This window comes from Mytilus edulis, chromosome 12 (assembly GCF_963676685.1).
Source record: "Mytilus edulis chromosome 12, xbMytEdul2.2, whole genome shotgun sequence".
Lineage (NCBI taxonomy): Eukaryota > Metazoa > Mollusca > Bivalvia > Mytilida > Mytilidae > Mytilus > Mytilus edulis.
In genome coordinates, this window is record NC_092355.1 from 17,575,244 (window position 1) to 17,597,778 (window position 22,535).

Genomic DNA, 22,535 nt, shown 5'->3' on the forward strand with positions numbered 1-22,535 from the left:
CAAATGTATATAAGCTGCACAACTCTTTATAAAACAAGAATAAATAATTATTAATCAAATTAGAATATGATGTTCCGTGATAAAGACAATGGTTTGGTTATATTTGGTTTTTTCATCTCATTGAATAAAAACTTCTAACATTTTATAATTATCTGAGAATATGTGCGTAAACAGGGTAAATGATGAAAACAATAAATTACAAAGAAGTTCGCAGTTAAAAGTTGAAAGTTCTTTTTTCAAGACACATCATATAGAAATGCGGACTTGTTTTTATTTGCAACTAACAACTTGTTACTTGTTGGTTTGAAATGCAATCCACGCGGAATATATAGGCCATCACGAGAGGACAATATTGCTCTGCAACGCTTTCCATCAGGGGTAATGATGACAACGCTATTTGTATCCATACTGACAACATACACGTTTCCATTGTTGTCTACAGATATACCCTGTGGATGTTGAAGATTTTGTGTATCCTTAAATTCCCATTTAAGATTTCTGTGGATATCATAGCAGGTTACAGAATGTTTGTCTCTATTTGTATTATAAATATTGTCACCATGCATTTGAACACACGAATGGGATGGCATTCTAAATTGAACAAGTGGCTTTTCTGATGCACCATTCAATTGAACTTCCATTATTCCTTTGCCTGATTTACAGTATACCAGGACATTTTTATTCGTTGCTATACCATATGGATGTTCACTACTTTGTATAGTTCTCTTGATCGTTCTGCTGTTAGGGTCAATAATATAAATCATATTTCCAAGATAGCCACTGGTAACGGCAATATAATTTTCTCTTTCAAAATATGCCAAATCAAATGCGCGTGTATCTAGCCCAATTTCAAACTCATGCGTACCGTTGCTTTTCAACCCAATCAAATTTCGATTATTATTATCACAGAACATCATCTTTCCATTTGGTAGAATTGCGCAACCTCTTACATCCCCAGCAGATTGTAAATTGATTTGCATTTTGTTGTTTAGTTTGATATTATCAATGCATTTTGAATTAAAATAGGTACCATCATTTGAGCTTGTTTGTTTTTGTTACTGCCAATCACAATTTTGCACGACTTTGACTCAACACTGACGGACCCAAAACTAGCAGTTTTGCAAATGTTTTGTACTTCTTTATCAATAACCAAAGTAAGGGTTTTTATTTTCATGTCCTCGCTTTTCATGACAGACTCAATAATCTCTTCTTTGTCCAAAACCTCCCTTTCGAAGTGCTTTAATCCTAAAAATGTTTGTAATTCTGATGCATGTTGTTTGGTGGTACTTTGGTCATCCTGTAGGTCCAAAATTCCCTTTTCGATCTCCCCAATCTCAGACAACAACTGCTTAATTCTCTTACTTTCATTTTCTTCATTATCATATAATATTTTTATGATCTTCTCTTGCACTTTGTCTAAATGGTCGTTGATCGTTTTTCGGGTTTGGTTTATATCACGTTCAATCTTTACCCTCTGATCCTGTAGACATTTTAAATTTTCTGTGCGGTCATTCCGAACTTTTCGTACATTTTCCAACATTTGGACTAGTATTTGCTCTACCTCCAGAAATGCATTCGATGATTTGACATTTTGGACGATATCATCTATTGCTGTTAAATCTTTACACTCATTATGCTTCTCTATAACACATCTTCTACAACATGGGCAATCATGTTTCTTACAGAATGTTTGATAGTGTTCTTTGTGTTTTTGACATGTTTGTGTTATCTCTAACACATGTGATGGTAGCTTCTGATATTCTGTAATGGAAATAGTGTCATGGTTCCTAGTTGATTTTGATGCCCCATGGTGCTCTCTACACTCGCCACAAAGTCCCTCGTCACATTCTGAACACCATACAACCGAGGATTGCTTTATGTTCCGGAAGTCACAGACACCACACATAATCCAAGTACTAGCCATACTACAAAACATTATTATATATGCTTTCAACTCTATAATTTTAAAAGTACATAACAGGACCATATTGCTATTTATGATCATAACATTTCGTTTGATAACTATATCATTTTCATACATTAACCTACCGCCTGCACTGATAAATTTGCAAGAAACGATAGTTTTTCTATCGACTGATTGTCTTTTACTTACATGATATCCAGTGACTAATATTTGATTCATATTCAGGACGAAAATTAACTAACAAGTGGTAAAAAAGTGAGGTTCAAAAATGTTGATCAACCGGGATTAATTACAGTTGTATTGGCTGCCTCTTGAAAATGAATGTATGTTGACAGGAATAGACATACAAGTTTTATAGTCGGACGAAATTAACCAAGGGGATCGTCATATTTCTGTAACCCAGTCATCTCTTTGGTCGAGCATGCCTGATTGCAAACAGTTAGGAAATGAATGAAGTCTTTATTGATGTGAATTTATGTGCCGTTTTCAAGAGAACATATCTGGTTTTTAATTGGTTTCATGTTACTCAGTTTTTAGTTTTCTGTGTTGTGTTGTTTTGTTTATTTTTGTTTTTGTTTTTTTTTTTGTTTTTTTTTTTTGTTTTGTTATGTTTTGTGCCATGATGCTGTGATGTCAGTTTATTTTCGTCTTATGCGTTCAAGTGTCCCTTTAGTATATTTCATTCTCTTTTTGTATAAACAGCGGAATGGTTTATAATGCGTTTACTTTTCTACATTGACTAAAAGGTATAGGGGGAGGGTTGAGATTCCATAAACATGTTTAACCCCTCCGCATTTTTGCGCCTGTCCCAAGTCAGGAGCCTCTGTCCTTTGTTAGTCTTGTATTATTTTTAATTTTAGTTTCTTGTGTACAATTTAGAGTTTCGAATGACGTCCATTATCACTGAACTAGTTATTCACATACCTTTACTTTGCAAATTCGACAACTTTAAATATCCTTGATTAATTTTGTATCCGCCCCATAATTGATACTCTTCTAAAACATTAGATAACGTATATGGCTACATTATATGTAGTATCATAATTTAATAGATATCAGAATAGATTATAAAATTGAGAATGGAAATGGGGAATGTACCAAAGAGACAACAACCCGACCATAGACAAAAACAACAGCAGAAGGTCACCAACAGGTCTTCAATGTAGCGAGAAATTCCCGCACCCGGAGGCGTCCTTCAACTGGCCCCTAAACAAATATATACTAGTTCAGTGATAATGAACGCCATACTAATTTCCCAATTGTACACAAGAAACTAAAATTGAAATAATACAAGATTATATGTTTGTGATCTGAATTGAGTGTATCTGACCTCTAAATTTATTTTTAACTTTTAAATCTTTTTTCTTTTATCTAGCAATGATGATAGGCATTGGATGATGTATTCAACTCTCCCGATCATCAAGATATTCTGTTTTTTTAATGAATAAGTTTTTTTTTAACAGCCTTATATTCGTGTTATTCTTTTATGATTTCTGGAGAGAGAGAAAAAACGGAGAAAAATAACAATAACACATTGCAGTTATTTTTGAGAGTCGATAAATTTTAGGTTTTTTTTAAGCGGCCTTCCAAATTGCCGGTTTTTTCATAATGTTGCAAACGTTTTAGAAATACAATACAGTTGAAATAAGTGACAAGTGTAACGATTTTAGTCAGGTTTTTAATAACCTTTATCAAATATCTTATCCTGATGTCATTAACTGAAGCTTTTTAGAGATTTTTCACTAGACTCCAAACATAACTATACTGAGATTACTCTCAATTTGTTTAGGGGTACTGTTTTGTAAACTTGTTTGGTCTGCTAGCGAATTTTCGTGTATTGTCATGGAATTGTCATATTTACTTAAGTTGAGAGTTTCGAATATCACCTTTATTTGCTCAACCTCTTTTACAATATGATAAGTAGCATATTACTTTCAATTTTATTTCATACAAAATATAAAAAAAACACATAGAATATAATTGATCATTTTGAAAATGTACCATGCTATGCGTAAACTATTCATTGAAGAGTAGCGCGCTATTTAAAAGGTATTTAAAATTGTTCAAACGTTTTGAAATCATAGTAGTTAGCTAGAATTTCATTTATTCAAACACTGAATTAATGCATGGAATATATGAAGGAAACAAGCAAATAGTGAGATATTCGAATATATTGCATATATCAAAAGTGTCCAAAATATAATTGGTAGTTGACTACAGTTTCCGACATATGACTTATGACATATATTTTTTTGGAACAATACTTATTAATGATTTGATATACAAAAAAAAGAAGTGGTATGATCGCCAATGAAACAACTCTCCACAAAAGACCAAAATGACACAGAAATTAACAACTATAGGTCACCGTACGGCCTTCAACAATGAGTAAAGCCGATACCGCATAGTCAGCTATTAAAGGCCCCGAAATGACAATGTAAAATCATTCAAACGAGAAAACTAACGGCCTTATTCATATAAAAAAAAAAATGAACGAAAAACAAATATGTAAGACTTAATCCAACGGCAACAACCGAGTTACAAACTCCTGGCTTGGGACAGATACAAACATACATAATTTGGCGGGGTTAAACGTGTTGGCGGGATCCCAACCCTCCCCTAACATGGGAAAGTGGTATAACAGTACAACATACAAACAAACAATACAAATCACTTGAAAAAAGCTTAACTCATCATATGGACACAAATCCAAGTGGACGTTGCCGGGTATTTTTACGTTTCAACAACAAAGAAACACTAGGAACATATCTGAGAGTTCTTGCAGTTAACTGATAGATAGTTCAAAGCCAATAACAATTAATAAAAAAAATCATGCATCCAAGATGTACGAAAGTCATTTCATCAGTTCCATAATATTCAAGGCAACATATCAAAAAAAAACCCTAGGCTAAAGAAATCATTTAAACAGGGTTCTCATATATAGTGCTCTGACTGTAAGGTTAAATCTACAGAAAGCCCCTTAAACAACAAAACACAGGGGATGAACATGTTTATTATGATTACTTTCTGCCAATCTTCAATTCAATATTACATGACGGAAACCCCAATACATTCAGGAGGGGCCTCGGGGGTAAGTAGTTACTACTGTAATCGCTAGCAAGTCAACACTGAGGTCGTGAGTTAGAATCCTGCTTGTGTGGGTGCACCCGAATCCAATCTTAATTGACTATAAATAGCTAGGATTGTCAGTTTTCCTGTCGAATTACATGGCTTCCTCCACCAATAAAAACTGACCTCCTCGATATAGCCTAAATACGGTGCCTTAAAGTGGCGTTAAAACACCTAATATATATACATTGAGAAGTTTGGTGGTGAAAAATTTCTGCATGAGTCACAGATGACAATGATTCTTTTTTTAATGAATATAGCCAAGTTAATTTATTTTTTTTAGTTCAAATTTGTTTTTATTTGTCGTCGTTTAAAAAAATGTCCACTGCAAACTGGACTGTTTGTAATCGGCGAACTAATTATAATTAGTCATTTACTGGACAAAATTAACACAAATGGTAATTTAAAAATTAAATTAGAGTTTATACATATTTGATAAATTCCTAGGGTATGTACTTTCCCTGGTTTTATTTTCATTAATGATAAGGTCAGCTTTCCATCTTGGCAGCTTGGCAGTTTGGTTTTAATTAAGAGATTAAGGGATATGTATTAGATCATAGATAGGAAACAGCAGGATGACAGCATGGATGTTATCAGAGAAACATCTGTATATAATTTTGATAGGATGGTCAGTTGTTGTTTGAGCATGGCACTGTAAGCAGTCATATTTGTACTTGTGGAAAATTTATTCACTTTTCATTTTCTTGAAAGTGGCTATATTAGTTTTTGATGCAAATCAAACCGAAACTTTTAAACACGTTAAATGGTACATTTGGAGCGTCTTTGTATTGAAGTTGATGTTTGTAACATGGATATTATATTTGTACCTGATTCTAAAGATGCTGTTAATTATTCATTTCATTATCAACTTTATAGTTAGCTGTTAGTTAATGTGTTTGCTTCTCAGTAGCTATTTGGTCGGGGATTAACTGAGCAGTTAATAACAGCACCGTTAAATGCAAGGAAATGTGTCAAGCAGAATATTCCTTTTCAAGACTTTATTACCAATAATGACAATATAATCGAAATGGAGGACATATTCCGTTTTTAGCAGATAAATTCAAGCTACACCTTATATGGTAGTGCACGATCCCACATGCATCAGTTAGTACACAGAGGACCACGTGGTTTCTAATTCCACTTCTTTCACAGTGACCTTTTTATTAATGGACAGAAGATTTAACTAACTGGGCGTCCATATTTTTCTTCACCCTTGCTTCAGTGGAAATGTTATGTTTCATCACCGAACGGAAGTTAGTAATCATCTTAATTCTTATAAGTTTCTGAAAATACTTGACAGAACATAAAGCAGCCGATTTTTCTACTTTCACTTCAACCGGAAGTCTACGATGTGACATGTCAACAATTGGAGAAATTTATCCCTACTACATACATATGAAGGATACGCAGCCTCCTTTAGGAATTCTATATCAGAGACTGCAGCTAGTAGAAAACCAGGAAGTTTGTGGTGTTCGGAATACAAGGTGATATGCAACTGAAATCACTGCCTTTCTCCCCAACTGAGGAGACATTACAGCAGGTACGAACTCCTTATACTCAACCCTTATTATGCCGGGTCTGAAAAAATATTTACATGGGGGCTATTCATTTCATTCATCCCTAGGCTAACTAGGTTTTCATCAAGTAATTATAGAAGTGTTTTATTAATATTTACTTTGTTAGTATATTATTTATCTTATAGGAGGGATCATGTAGATATATATATGACCACTTATTACCCAGGTATGGGTTTCTACGAATATTACTATTGTTAATGTGCAGCTCGTATGCTTCTGTACTATATAGCAGCAGAGTGGTCTATTAGAAACACTACTCTTAGGTTGGGAAATTTGTAATATTTTCAAGGTATCAGAGGATGCGCAGCTATGAGATATTGCAATAGTCATAATTGTTCGATTTGTAAAGGGGAAATATATATATGTTGTACTTACTTAAAACCGAGACCATATGAGCCCCAGAGTATCAGATCTGGCAACTTGAAGACATTTTAGATCCCCATGTCAGTTTAGACTTCAGTTTCCACTTTAAAACTAACAGTTTATCAGAGTATTTGAATGACCATCCCTACTATGGATTTTTAGGTAGTTGAATTGATGGATTAATAGCAGGTTTTCATGCAGGATGGCCACTGAACGGTAAGCAACCAACAATCTATTAATCAATCATGCAGGGTTGAGTGCCTTACCGTCTAGCCCAAGTTTTGTTTAAATCTACCTGAGGATTCTCATCTAAACACTCGTGTTTTATCAACCACAGGTGTTCTGCACATGTATATTTTAATGCTCACCTATCAGGGTCCTTCCATAGGTTGCAGATTTTCACCTGTCTGGGTACTGGATATTGCATGTTTATAACTGTCAGGGTTATACCACATTTTCAAAGTTTTTACCTGTCTGGATTTAGCACAGGTTCATATATTGTTTTCACCTGTTTAGGTTGGACCAGATGTTTATAAGACATGATACTGCTTTAGTTTTATATTTCAGCAGGAATCTGGGACTATTATAGTATAATAGTCCCAGCTGGAATGCTGTTTATGGTTCTCAAGGAATGATAGTAGGTGAAATTGTAACTATAAATCCGCCTAAGGAGTGTTAGATGACTTGTCAGTTCCAGCGAACTCAAAGTTACGGTATTTGCCAGATGCAGCTGTTCAACATTCATATATCCAGTGAACAGTCGGACGTTAAGCAACCAGCAATCAATCAATCAATCAATCCAGTAACATTGTATCACAGTACGTACATTGCACATACATGTAGCACTGCTTGCAGACCTGCTCTATTTTATATGCAGTCTCAAGAATTTTTACTTTTTTTTTTAGTCTTCTAAATGTTATTGTTTTGGGGTTGTTGTTTTTTTTTTTTTCACCTATCTGGGGTTTACCATATGTTATTATATGTCTCGCTTGTCAGGGTTTTACTACAGTATTCAAGTATTTTTACCTATCTGGGTTCTACCTCAGGTAATTGTTGTTTCACCTGTGGGTTCTACCACAGGTTTCTAGGCATCCTTATGTATAAGTTTTAGTTAGACTTATTATTCTGGCTTTCTATGTTTTAAAACATTTATGGTATGACTAGTTTAGAAGTATATAAATAGTGTGCCAATAATAGATGAAGATTGTTTAATTTATTTTGTAACCTATTGCAAGATTTCTCTTAAGCTAGCTCATGCTACAACATGTACAATTAAATTGTATTTAGCAGGGATTAGGCATAATAACTTAAGAATAGGGCATCCTGACCCTTTAACAAATTCGTTGACTTATGGTTGCAGTGCTCATTTTATCTAGCTTTTTGGATTTCTCCGATGTGGTGAATTTACGTACAGTAGTAAATTGCAAGGCAGGACACACTCTTAATTCAAAAATTTTATTTAGACATAAAATTTTCTTAATTTCACATAACATCTGAATTCCTCAAAATGTGACCTATTTCGAGAAGGTATATTTTCAACCCAGTTGATTTGATGCGAAGATATTTACATAACGAAAAAATTAGGGAGCTAGACCAGATTCCTAATTATTTGTTAGTGATGAGTATAATAACGCTCCTTTGTCTAGAGATACATTAATATCTCTGCTTAGAGATTTGCTGTTCAGATTAGGGTATAATGATAGTTAATTTTGTGGTCATTCTTTTCGAATTGGTGCTGCTACATCAGCAGCAGCAGCAGGGGTTGAGGATCACATTATTCAGACTTTAGGTAGATGGTCATTTGATTGATATAAATGTTACATTCGAACTGATCCAACAACTGTTTGCAAAGCACAAGCAGAATGTGTCGTTCCTAATTCTTATACATGTTTTGTTCTACATCAAAGGAGTCCTAGAACTACATTTTGTTCATTATTTTAGTATTGTAGTTATTTTATTTTGCGTGTTTTCATTTTCATACATGAAATTATATTCAAGTACTTATTCTTTTAATGGTACATGTATATTGAATTATTTTTATCTTTTATTTTAACTATATAGATATATATATGTACCTGTATCATTTCTTGGGGGCTTTCACTCATGCTACTCGTTCAATTTGGCCTACTTAATTTCAGGGAAATTATTTTCCCCCAATTCATTCATACATCTTATAAATTATTAAGGCTTTGTTTTATTTAAGGGTGATAATTAAGTTAGTTTTGGTACCGGTTGGGATCTACCGCAGGAATTCTCATTTTTCAAATTTATACCCGTCTGGGCTCTACCAGTCAGGTTCTAATAGTACCTGTTGGGATCTACCGCAGGAATTCTCATTTTTCAAAATTCATACTTGTCTGGGCTCTACCACTCAGGTTCTAAAAGTACCTGCTGGGATCTACCGCAGGAATTCTCAGTTTTCAAAATTCATACTTGTCTGGGCTCTACCACTCAGGTTCTAAAAGTACCTGCTGGGATCTACCGCAGGAATTCTCAGTTTTCAAAATTCATACTTGTCTGGGCTCTACCACTCAGGTTCTAAAAGTACCTGCTGGGATCTACCGCAGGAATTCTCAGTTTTCAAAATTCATACTTGTCTGGGCTCTACCACTCAGGTTCTAAAAGTACCTGCTGGGATCTACCGCAGGAATTCTCAGTTTTCAAAATTCATACTTGTCTGGGCTCTACCACTCAGGTTCTAAAAGTACCTGTTGGGATCTACCGCAGGTATTCTCATTTTTAATATTTATACCTGTCTGGGCTCTACCAGTCAGGTTCTAAAATAAATTTTTCACCTGTCAGGGCTCTACTGCAGGTTCTTAAAATTGCATAATTTAGGCAATTTATTTTCTAATTAATTTAGGTAGTGTTTTTCGATTTGGTTATTTTAATTAGTATTTTTGTAAGTTTTAATGAGTAGCCCCCTAGAAAGCCAAATGATACATTTATTATTATTTTCATATGTATTAAGTATAATAGATTTAGAATTGATTGTGAATATGATACTAGTATACTGTGTATACAATATGGTGTCTTAGTATATTAGTTTGTTAATAAAATTAGAATAGTTATTATACAGTTTTGCATAAATATCAAGTATCCAGTATGGCAGGATAAATGTTCCATTCAAGTAGAACATTTCCTTTTCTACTCTTAGTATCTATATTAGTATAGATAATGTGGTATGATGCATGAGACTAGTAATTTTCTATAGGAGACATCCTCTGTTCAATGTGGTATGGTATATGAGACTAGTTCTTGTCTATAGGACTCATCTACTGTTCTTTGTTGTATGGTATATGAGACTTGTTAGGTTTTATTAGGGGACTACTACTGTTTCTATGTGGTATGGTATATGAGACCTGTCAGTGTTCTTTAGAAATATCTACTGTTCTATGTGGTATGGTATATGAGACTTGTCAGTGTTTTAAGGAGACATCTACGTTTCTGACAGGAATAGGTATAAATGGTAATTTAAAAATTAAATTAGAGTTTATACATATTTGATAAATTCCTAGGGTATGTACTTTCCCTGGTTTTATTTTCATTAATAATAAGGTCAGCTTTCCATCTTGGCAGCTTGGCAGTTTGGTTTTAATTAAGAGATTAAGGGATATGTATTAGATCATAGATAGGAAGCAGCAGGATGACAGCATGGATGTTATCAGAGAAACATCTGTATATAATTTTGATAGGATGGTCAGTTGTTGTTTGAGCATGGCACTGTAAGCAGTCATATTTGTACTTGTGGAAAATTTATTCAGCCCACCCACCGTTTCCCCAGCTGCACCTTAAAAATTTTAATAGTCATAGTTTAATGTCAGTTATTTTTTATATGTTTATTTAAAAGGGGCTACTCATAACAATATGTGATTTGTTTGTTTTAGTTTTATGTTTTTCATTCAATTTGGCCTTCTTAATTTCAGGGAAATTATTTTCCCCCAATTCATTCATACATCTTATAAATTATTAAGGCTTTGTTTTATTTAAGGGTGATAATTAAGTTAGTTTTGGTACCGGTTGGGATCTACCGCAGGAATTCTCATTTTTCAAATTTATACCCGTCTGGGCTCTACCAGTCAGGTTCTAATAGTACCTGTTGGGATCTACCGCAGGAATTCTCATTTTTCAAAATTCATACTTGTCTGGGCTCTACCACTCAGGTTCTAAAAGTACCTGCTGGGATCTACCGCAGGAATTCTCAGTTTTCAAAATTCATACTTGTCTGGGCTCTACCACTCAGGTTCTAAAAGTACCTGCTGGGATCTACCGCAGGAATTCTCAGTTTTCAAAATTCATACTTGTCTGGGCTCTACCACTCAGGTTCTAAAAGTACCTGCTGGGATCTACCGCAGGAATTCTCAGTTTTCAAAATTCATACTTGTCTGGGCTCTACCACTCAGGTTCTAAAAGTACCTGTTGGGATCTACCGCAGGAATTCTCAGTTTTCAAAATTCATACTTGTCTGGGCTCTACCACTCAGGTTCTAAAAGTACCTGTTGGGATCTACCGCAGGTATTCTCATTTTTAATATTTATACCTGTCTGGGCTCTACCAGTCAGGTTCTAAAATAAATTTTTCACCTGTCAGGGCTCTACTGCAGGTTCTTAAAATTGCATAATTTAGGCAATTTATTTTCTAACTAATTTAGGTAGTGTTTTTCGATTTGGTTATTTTAATTAGTATTTTTGTAAGTTTTAATGAGTAGCCCCCTAGAAAGCCAAATGATACATTTATTATTATTTTCATATGTATTAAGTATAATAGATTTAGAATTGATTGTGAATATGATACTAGTATACTGTGTATACAATATGGTGTCTTAGTATATTATATAGATATAGGAAGATGTGGTGTGAGTGCCAATGAGACAACTCTCCATACAAATAACAATTTAAAAAGTAAACCATTATAGGTTAAAGTACGGCCTTCAACACGGAGCCTTAGCTCACACCGAACAACAAGCTATAAAGGGCCCCAAAATTACTAGTGTAAAACCATTCAAACGGGAAAACCAACGGTCTAATCTATATAAACAAAACGAGAAACGAGAAACACGTATATATTACATAAACTACTGTACATCAGATTCCTGACTTAGGACAGGTGCAAACATTTGCAGCGGGATTAAACGTTTTAATGGATCCAAACCTTCTCCCTTTTTCTGAAACAATAGCATAACATCACAACAAAGAAAAACATACGATAAAATATCAATTGGCAGACTTAACTCAATCAAAAAACGTATGATTAAACAATGAACGAATAAATTTGATCTGCGATATCTGAATACAAATGCACAGTAATTAAATATTAGAGACAAACATTCATGACCAAAAAGCTAACAAACAAATTCAAAAACAGGACATGACTGAGAAATATTTAACCAATCAATGTTCACTTTAGAAAAAAACCGGTTTTTTTATAATCTTGAAGTTTATACAAATGTTGTAAGAATAAGTGAAGATATTACAAATAATCAAACCTGGTGTACAGACAAGATCCGTATAAATAAAAAATGACAAAAAAGCATTATAAACAGTATCAACAGGTCGAATTAAAGTTTGTTAATAAAATTAGAATAGTTATTATACAGTTTTGCATAAATATCAAGTATCCAGTATGGCAGGATAAATGTTCCATTCAAGTAGAACATTTCCTTTTCTACTCTTAGTATCTATATTAGTATAGATTATGTGGTATGATGCATGAGACTAGTAATTTTCTATAGGAGACATCCTCTGTTCAATGTGGTATGGTATATGAGACTAGTTCTTGTCTATAGGACTCATCTACTGTTCTTTGTGGTATGGTATATGAGACTTGTTAGGTTTTATTAGGGGACTACTACTGTTTCTATGTGGTATGGTATATGAGACCTGTCAGTGTTCTTTAGAAATATCTACTGTTCTATGTGGTATGGTATATGAGACTTGTCAGTGTTTTAAGGAGACATCTACGTTTCTGACAGGAATAGGTATAAACATTTATTTTTATTTACACAAATGTGAAGACACGCACAGATAAGGGACGATACATGCACGTTGGACAATACACTCAAGATTAATAAAAAGAAAATGTATTTCTATGTTACAAATATTCAAAAAATAGAGTTATCAATACACGTTTATTGTGAAGACATACAATAGTATATAAGCGTTTCTGTAAGTCTCGATTACAATTATTAGTCTAATCATTTTCGTTCACAATAATAAAAGAGGGACGAAAGATACCAGAGGGACAGTCAAACTCATAGACAACGCCATGGCTAACATTAAAAACACAAACAGACAAATAACAGCACAGAAGACACAACGGACATATACTTTTTAGTAGATATTTCAAAGAGGACAGAAACGTTTTGGGGTATATTCAGAAGGTAGGACATATCTCTTTTTAGGGAAAAATACGAATTACACTGTAAATACTGCATTCTGTTTGTTAAACATATGAAATGTCTGAGTGACCAAATTAAGTCATTTCAAGTCATTTCTATATAAATACAATGAGGTGTATCATGATTGCCAATAAGACAACTTCATTGGTTTTAGGAACATTTTTCTAAAAATACAACTATTTTGTCGTGCCATGCTATATATGTTTTCAGTGTCATAAATAGTCATAAAAAGATGAAGACTGTATTTCTAAATAGAAAAACTAAAAAAGTGCTTGATATTGTATTTATGATGACATCTTGATAAACACAGATAGATAATGACATTGAAACAGCATTACAAGACAAGTAAATTATTGAATTCAGTATGTCATGCGTAATTCGTGCTAAATTTTGATTTTGCTGGTTCAAAGTTTAACAAGAGTCTGCAGTTGAATCATAAATAAGAGATTGGTACATATGTTTGGTGAGTGTAAACCACTGGTTCCTTTATACTTAACAAAATAAGAAAACATTGAACGATATATTGCTGACACATGGTAAAAATCCTTTTTTGTTTGCTCTGAACGTCTTTTCTCCCTTTTCTGTATTTATTACAATCAAATTAAAAACATGATACTTTTTCACCAATTAAATAAATAAACAGCGGTTTCCCTCCATGGTTATTTTAGTCGGGGAATAACCCCTAGTTTTGTATACAAAACTGTTTATAGCACCCTTTACCAAGTGCAACATCTCAGAGTGTCACTCCAGACAGACAAAGGGCAACATGACAGCAACCCTTACAAGAGAGCAGAGACAACTCATTCCAACTTCACAGTTTTCTCCGTCACCAAACAACACACACTGCAGTAACTGCTGTACCGTCACCTACTATTAGACTACCAACTTCCACTTAATAAGTTCCATCAGGAAATATGTTCAATGTGATAGACAGTAAATTTCAGCACATACCCTCACAGTGCCAGATTGGAGCATGTGATCTAGTTCGGGAATTAATTCATCATTGGGACTGGGTAATTTTTCCAAACATTTGTTGGAATTAATTTTTACCTAGAACTTTATACCCAAGAATGTCTGTGATGCTTCTTTTTCCTACCATGGTGACTTTAGAACAAACAAAAAATTCCTTGGACCCGGTTCGCAAACAGCTCCTCGTGCAGTATATGTGCCACTTCTTATTCGAGGTAATGCAGTCACAAGCCGTTGAACTATTGAGATGGGGAGGAGGAATAAAGGCTCGGTTTATTGATGATATTATCTTTATATTTTGGGTTTGCTTGATTTTATCTCATGTACATATACTTTCATCTTTTTATTTTCCATGTTCATCTTTTAAAATCAAATTATGGTGGTTGAAATTTGACATGTATAATTATGCTACGGGAACCGCTCTAACATTGTCAGAATTCCATCTTCTTAATTAGTGTCCTTAAAATTCTAAGGTGGCTTAATTGAGTTGAAAAACTGATAATATTATTTATTAAATCAATTTACTGTAATATTTCAGATAGATCACCAAAATAATTGTGCGGTGTTAGATGAACAGTTAAGTACGTATATACCAGCATAAAGGGACAAACTTGTTGCAAGGAACTACTTTAAAGACCTTATGCACATTAAAAGAAGTGAAAAACTTCGAGATAATACAGACGCAAAAAAAGGCAGACAGATTAATCATGTTAATCGAATTATGCTGGCTTGATTATGATTATGCTGACAATGCTTATAACCAAATGAAAAGCCAAACATGTGGGAGGATTCAGATATGTACGTGTTCCAAAATCCTGGTCAATATTGTTGTAACAATTTATACAGTATTCTAACATAAAAAGAGTCTGGATTCTGGGCATGGTTTCTGTATTCTTTTATTTCTCTATTCCATATTATTTGCCTAATCATCCTCCTTTCTCTATACCTTTGAACCCTTATGCTCCCTATCTGTAATTGTCACCTTATTCGCTAATTTTCTCATTTAAAAAAAAAAGTTTTCTTATTTGTGTAATACATGTTATACTTAAACATGTATAACAATAAATTACATACAATTAACACGGGTGAGATTATTAGAATATTTTAAGAAGAAACCCCTGCTTTGTGACCTCATCTGGTGTTCCTTCATTTAGAACTGGTCCAATCTTAAATTACAATATTGATTTGCGTTACTAATTCCTATGAATATAGCATGTGACCTCATCTGGTGTTCCTTCATTTAGAACTGGTCCCATCTTAAAATACAATATTGGTTTGCGTTACTAATTCCTATGAATATAGCATGTGACCTCATCTGGTGTTCCTTCATTTAGAACTGGTCCAATCTTAAATTACAATATTGATTTGCGTTACTAATTCCTATGAATATAGCATGTGACCTCATTTGGTGTTCCTTCATTTAGAACTGGTCAAATCTTAAATTACAATATTGGTTTGCGTTACTAATTCCTATGAATATAGCATGTATAGTGAGATGACGCATTACAATTAGTAAAAAATAGTGCTTATGGGACAAATGAGTCGAGTGCAATATTGCTTAACTGATAATTGCTAAACAGTAATCAGTTTTTGATCATCTGGTTAACTATTCTATATATTTTCTTTTGTTTCGTGCTTTTTGTTAACCTTGTATTGCGTACTTGGCATGAGGAGAGACCTCTTGTAAGAATCATGATACAACGAATAAACCGAACCTGCTCATTTTACTTCACCATATGTAGGCTAGCATTGATCGCAATTATAATTACAGTTTTAATTAATGCTTACCTAATGCTTCCAACATATGCTAATTGACCTAAAGTTTTACAATTGGAGATTTTATGATTTGTACTATATTCACATTGTTTTGTTGAACTTAATTGTATTCAAAGTATTGCATAATGCTAGACATTGGAAACGTGTAATTGCAAATTAAAGGCATAGTTGTAGGGGGAGTTCAACTCACGTTATATCGCTGAGGAGACGTAACGATAAATTGTTGACGCTTGTGAAGCCGTAAAAAGATATGTTTTCGAAAGTGTTTGGGTCCACGTTCGACAATGGTATTTTCAATTTATAGGCACTGTAGCATCTAAAATGAATGTTCGCACACAGAGCATCGCAGCTACATTAAGGCCGTTTTCACACTACTTTCGACAAGGGCAGATAACTCCGTTCAATCTCATTAAATATTCATGCGTCGTTGTACACGCCGCCATGATGGAGAAGAAAAAATGTCCAGTTCACCATCTTTTGATGAAGCAGCGTTGCAGCAATCGTTGCCTTAGGATGCGGAATGGTGCAAGTCAGGGTAATTATAGAAAAATTGTAAAAAGTCATGGATAAATTATATGATTTAGGCGATTTTCTGTCGAGTATTAAGCCCCGCCCTCTACGAATATTTAGCCAATCAAAAAATACCTGCTTCATTTAGAAGCTTGCATCAATATTTTTCTCGAGCACCTGTAATGTGACGAAAAATAGGAAATATGGACAGAAATGTGGAATTTGTGTTAATCTAGATAGATATTTAGTAAGAATTAACCCAACAACATCACAAAAAATGGAAACGGTACGTTGAAACGGAGTAGTCTGCAAATCTCAGGCCTCCGACTTGTGATGTTGTGCCTCCGACAGTGTCGGGGGTATAACTAGCCTAATTTATGCATTTTCTCGGTTAAAAGAAGTTATTTGCACTGATCCATTCTATTGTTTTCACATGTTTGTTGATTTTAATGAATGTTTGATGCATTTCCTTTACAAATGAAGATATACACAAAAAGGGGGGGGGGGGCACATTTGTTACAATATGGTGAAATTATACCCCCTTATCATATTCATATAGTTTTCAAGCCAGGAAAGTGATATATTTATACAGAATTGGTGCAGTTATGCAGACCATCTTGCTGAATGTGTGGTCAAGCCCTTTCAGTCATTCATTTTGTGATAGCTATCATGGCTATGCAGTAATTCTCTCAAAATTCTAAAAGTTATCGTTTAATAGGCGTAGCTCAATATTATCCTCGTCTCTTGGTTGTTCTTGCCTTTAAGAATTGTGATGTCACGCATTCAATACTTGTTATTTTTACTTTGGCACTTTCCTATGACCGATTGGAATAGACTTAATGATTAGTTTAGTTAGCATATGTTTAAAAGCTGTACAGTATATTGAATCAGTAGTTTCTAACGATAATGATAATTTGAGGTACATGTACATAAGTTTTCATCTCTAACTGTATTTTTGTTTGTATGTTTAGGATGGCATTTACTTCCACACGTTTATATCTTAGCTTTTTTACATTTGCACGTCTTGGTTGTGCACAAATCTTTTCATTAACATCTTTTGCATGTTTTACTTGTAAGTGAAAATTAAACTAGCATTCTTTGCAGCTGCGTGCAGTGATATCAAGGTCTCGGGCCATACTGATGTGTCTGTAGTGTCTTTAAGAGGCTCTAGATCTTCAATATCGCAACATGACTGCAGTACACTTCTAGTATAATCACAGAACAAATATTTTCTTTGGTCGGGTTGTTGTCTCTTTGACACATTCCCCATTTCCATTCACATTTTTATTATAAATTAACTTTAAACTATGGTCCTTGGCGGTGATGTCATCTACTTTACACAATAAATGTGGTAAATCACCAGACGCCCTTTGATTTTTGAGATCTTCTGATTGTTCTTACAAGTAATGTGTAAAGTTCAATGTGTGAAACTGCTTTTTTTTATTTAGTTAAAAAAAAATCTTATAAAAATATAATAAAATTACCATTTTAATGACATGACTAGAAGGGTCTGACATACCTTACGAAGAGTTTAGAAAACGTGTTAATTACCCAGATCATATGCGTACAGTTGGACCATATGAGTATTTATCTTACCTCCTATACATTTCTAGGAATATGATCGGTTAAAAGCGTCCTCGTGGAGACTGTGTATATTTGATATCAGGTTAGTAGGGAGACGTGGCGTATTGCATACATGGTTAGTAGTGGTGTTTTGTCCCTTAATACTCTATATTAGGCAAAAGGGAGGTGGGGCTTATTTCATACATGGTTAGTAGTGGTGTTGCTTCGCTTTATAAAAACAAAAGGTACTGAGAAAAAATCTTAACGGTTCAACAGCTACGAAATTGATGATTAAGATGAAAATAAATTCATGAAATGCATTTAAACCAAACAAGTTGTTATTATATATATTGGCATCTGTTTTTGTAGGATCGCCAGAAAAAGCTTCTTAATGCTAACAGTATTGAAGACTTGCTCATTTTGATAGTAGTCTAAATTTCACACGTTAAGATAGTCGGTAAAATAAATTCGTTACATAGTGTGCTAGTGACGTGATACGGTATATATGGGGTCAGTAAATTCAATATGGGGAGTCGAGCCTCGCTTTCACCCCATATGGAATTTACTGACCCCATATATTTCGTATTAGGTCACTACATGTAGCACACTATGTAACTAATAATACCTATATAGTCATGCCCATACTCGTATGGTCCGGAACATATATATATATATATATATATAGTCAGTTTGAGTAATAATTATCACATAATGCCCTATGGACATAATGCTTTTCATATCATCATTTTTGAATGCGTTTTATTTCATACTGGATACAAAAATTCAATATACTGTACATACATGACATAGGCACATATATGCCAGAAAAGAAGTCATGTGCCAGATACAGTGTATATACATAAACATTAATTAACATTTCCCGTCATCTATGTTAAAATAACTTTTAATATGGACATATATCTGATTGTTATGTCATGATGTCACTATTAGAATGACTCCATGAGAGCTTCAGTCCTTTCATTAAAACTGGGTACAATTTTACTATATCCAGAAATTGCATACCAGAAAGGAAGGCAAGTGAGAAATAAATATTAAAATTCAAATGTATGCTAAGTTAGCCAGCTATGTTGACATGTCAGCTTTGAGTTAAATACATTCATCGTACATGTATGTACATTTGTACCAAAATACATTTGTACATGTAAATCTTGAATATCATATATATTAAGCCGGTTCTGGATGACTACCAACTTACTAAAATGATATAGTTATTTAAGCAAGATAATATATACAAAAAAGAAGATGTGATATGATTGTCATTGAGACAACACTCCACAAGAGACCAGACAGAAATTAATAGATATATGTCACTTTACTGCCTTCAACAATGAACAAAGCCTATACCTCAAAGTCAGCTTTAAAACCATATAGGTGTTCCAGACCACATGAGTATTTGGACCTGACCATACATGTATTTAAATCATTGATTGATTGATTGTTGGTTGCTTTACGCCGCATTTGGGTTAAATTGAAATAAAGAGTTATCAAAATCTTTATTTTTAGTTTTAAAAGTTGAAATTATTACCATAAGATGGATAAAGTGAACAAGCAAACAATTGAAATTAGACAATTGATTAATTGTAAATCTGAATGCTATGTTTGTTCTCTCGCCCAAGGTGACACTTGCTACCACAAGTAACGTAATATTTTTTTTATATTAACATGTTGCAGTTCATGCATGATCCTAAGCATTTGCACTTTTTGTAAAGTTGCTAAATATTATAAAACAATTTCCCTCCCACATTATATTTACTTCCCATAACTTCAATTTCAGTGGCCATAATTCAAGTGATGAATTACTGATCGACATGCTAAATATAAGAGATTAACAGATTTAACAAGCGTGACTTTTTTTAAATAGTTTGAATATTTATAAACTTCTTATTTCAATTACAGTTGAACTTTTATATTAATTTGAGAGTAAAAGTATGTTGATCTGTTATATGCATTTGTATCCAATAAACTTGACTAACTTCTTAATACTAGTTAGACCGTTCGCTTACGGTCGACCATATGAGTATTTAAAAAAAGTATGCATACAGTCCAGACGGTACGCGTACAGTCCAATAACTCATACGGTCTGGTACATAGACATTATATAGTTTTTCCACTTTTGTTTATATTCATTATGTTATTTAGTTTTTTAATTTGATGGCATTTGCTGATGTAAACTTTTTTATTCTACATGCACATGCTATTTTCACTTTATATATAGCTTCCTAGAAGATCAGGCAGGGTAACTCTTGGCATTATGCCATATTACCTGGCTGGTAACTGTTTATGTGCTATTTCCATTAAAATTGTAGCACTTTACAGTTGCTGGGTAGGTTAAAATATCTCATCATTAAGAACATGGCAGCAATAAAGAAGAGGAGGCATGAAAAAATGAAACTGAAATGATGAGTTCCTTGGGTCATTGCCCTTTTCAATTATTGATGTAAAAGAAGTCCATACTGACCATGTACTTGTAAGTTTTACTATCTGGAATATGCTGTTTTACTTATATTATGAGCACTAACTTATTTAAGACTGTGTGAAGTCATATTATTGCTTATCGCCACTTCATTTTGTGTCTGATCATGTGTGGCAATCATACCACATCTCATTTTTGTTGATTCTCCGACTTTTGTCATAGAAGGGAGACATCACGATTCTACATTGCATTGGCAGCGGCTTCCACAAATATTCACGCTGCGGTTAAAGTTTTGTAAAAAAGAAACTCGATTATCCCTATTTCACTTATAAATGGAGTTTTTATTCTAGTAAACATTACAAATACTCTGTGGTTAAAGTTTAAAATTTTAATAACTTTCTTAAACTATCCTGGATTTGTAGGAAACTTGGACAGAAGGTTGTTTATGATCAAAAGCTAAAAAAAATCTTATGGAGGAATTTAAATAGAGAAAAATAGTCAACAAATGACCGAACAACGCATTAATTTTATATCACTTGGAAACCACGGTAATTCATTGTAAGCACTGTTATAAATGTTTTCAATCGTAGAAAGCATCATATATTCAAAATTAAAATTAAACTGAAGAAGATATGTGTGAGGAATGAAAATTATTTGTTCTTATTGCTGAAAATAAAAAATTATTGACCGTTATTTAATATGACAAAACACTATAATCCATAGGTCACTCACGCTTTTTGCATTTTAAAAGTAAGTGTAACAGATGATGAGACATGTATTGTCGAAATGCGCATCTGGTGCAAGAAAATTGATACCGTTAATTTTATTAAAGATATATTTATTTCTATATTTATTTCTATATTTTGTTTAGTATTTTTATGTTGCAAATATGTCAATGGTTGATTTTGCGGTCACATTTTAACAAATAGAATTTCTGTAAATTTATTCTTGCATATCTGACACTGATTACTGGTATAAATGGGGTTGCAAAAAAGGGTTATATTACTACTGAAATTTGGAGATTTTGTTATTGCATTGTTAGATTTGTAAGATCACAGACTGAAAACTCATAAGTTTGTAAAAGTAAAATCTATTCTTTGTCTAACATCATTGAACATTTGTCTAAGTTCATTACAAAATGTAGAGTAATTTTTCTTCCTTAATTTCTGTTGGAATATTATGTATTATGCTTGCAATTTTTTTCAGATATATCAGAGTATACATGGTATACACTTAAATGTATCTTGTTAAGTTTAAAGATTATAGGTTCTTTGAAAATGAAAAGTCACATGTTGACAAAATTGTATTTAACATCATTGCAGATACATGTAGATTGAAAGCTTTGCCGTTTTTTGTAAATCAATATAAGGTCCCATAAATAAAAACGGACACATCTTATATATCTTGAGTACTTTTATTCACTCACACAAAGTGTAAATATTCCTATAAATTTTAAAAACACCGGCTTTTATATTTAAAAAACGTATTATATCATCTCTCATTAAGCGCGGAAACAACCCTCGCTTTCCCCGGTACCGATTCAAAATCGTTATCTTTGTTGCGCTTTAAAATATTGCCGACAATAGAATTTTCGTTTAATTTTCAATATTTTGACCTAGCACAACCTTTATTCTCAAACAAATGCCACCAACTGAAGAAAATTATTTTAAGAATTTAAATACGATCATGAATCTTGCTGGGGGTTTCTCCAATTTTATTTCTGAGAGTCATACGAGGTAAGCAAAGTTGACAAAATCACGGAATTTGACCTTCAAAGACGTAAAATCATTCTAAATAAACATTTTTAACAAACTGTTCTAACCCCCAGCACTTTTAAGTGACACTGGTAGTTGCTTAACCTATTGTTAAAATTTGGATGAGAATGGTGAAGGG

The 22,535-nt window shown here is 33.4% G+C and overlaps 2 protein-coding genes across 2 annotated transcripts; both read right to left on the reverse strand.

Moving 5' to 3' along the window:
• Positions 1–236: 236 nt before the first annotated feature.
• Positions 237–980, reverse strand: LOC139497473 (tripartite motif-containing protein 2-like). The gene has a single exon (XM_071285700.1). The coding sequence runs from the start codon at positions 978–980 to the stop codon at positions 237–239; it is 744 nt and encodes a 247-aa protein (XP_071141801.1).
• Positions 981–988: 8 nt separating this feature from the next.
• Positions 989–1,924, reverse strand: LOC139497474 (coiled-coil domain-containing protein 186-like). Its single transcript, XM_071285701.1, has one exon. It carries the CDS (start codon positions 1,922–1,924, stop codon positions 989–991), a length of 936 nt encoding a protein of 311 aa, XP_071141802.1.
• Between the last annotated feature and the right edge of the window lie 20,611 nt (positions 1,925–22,535).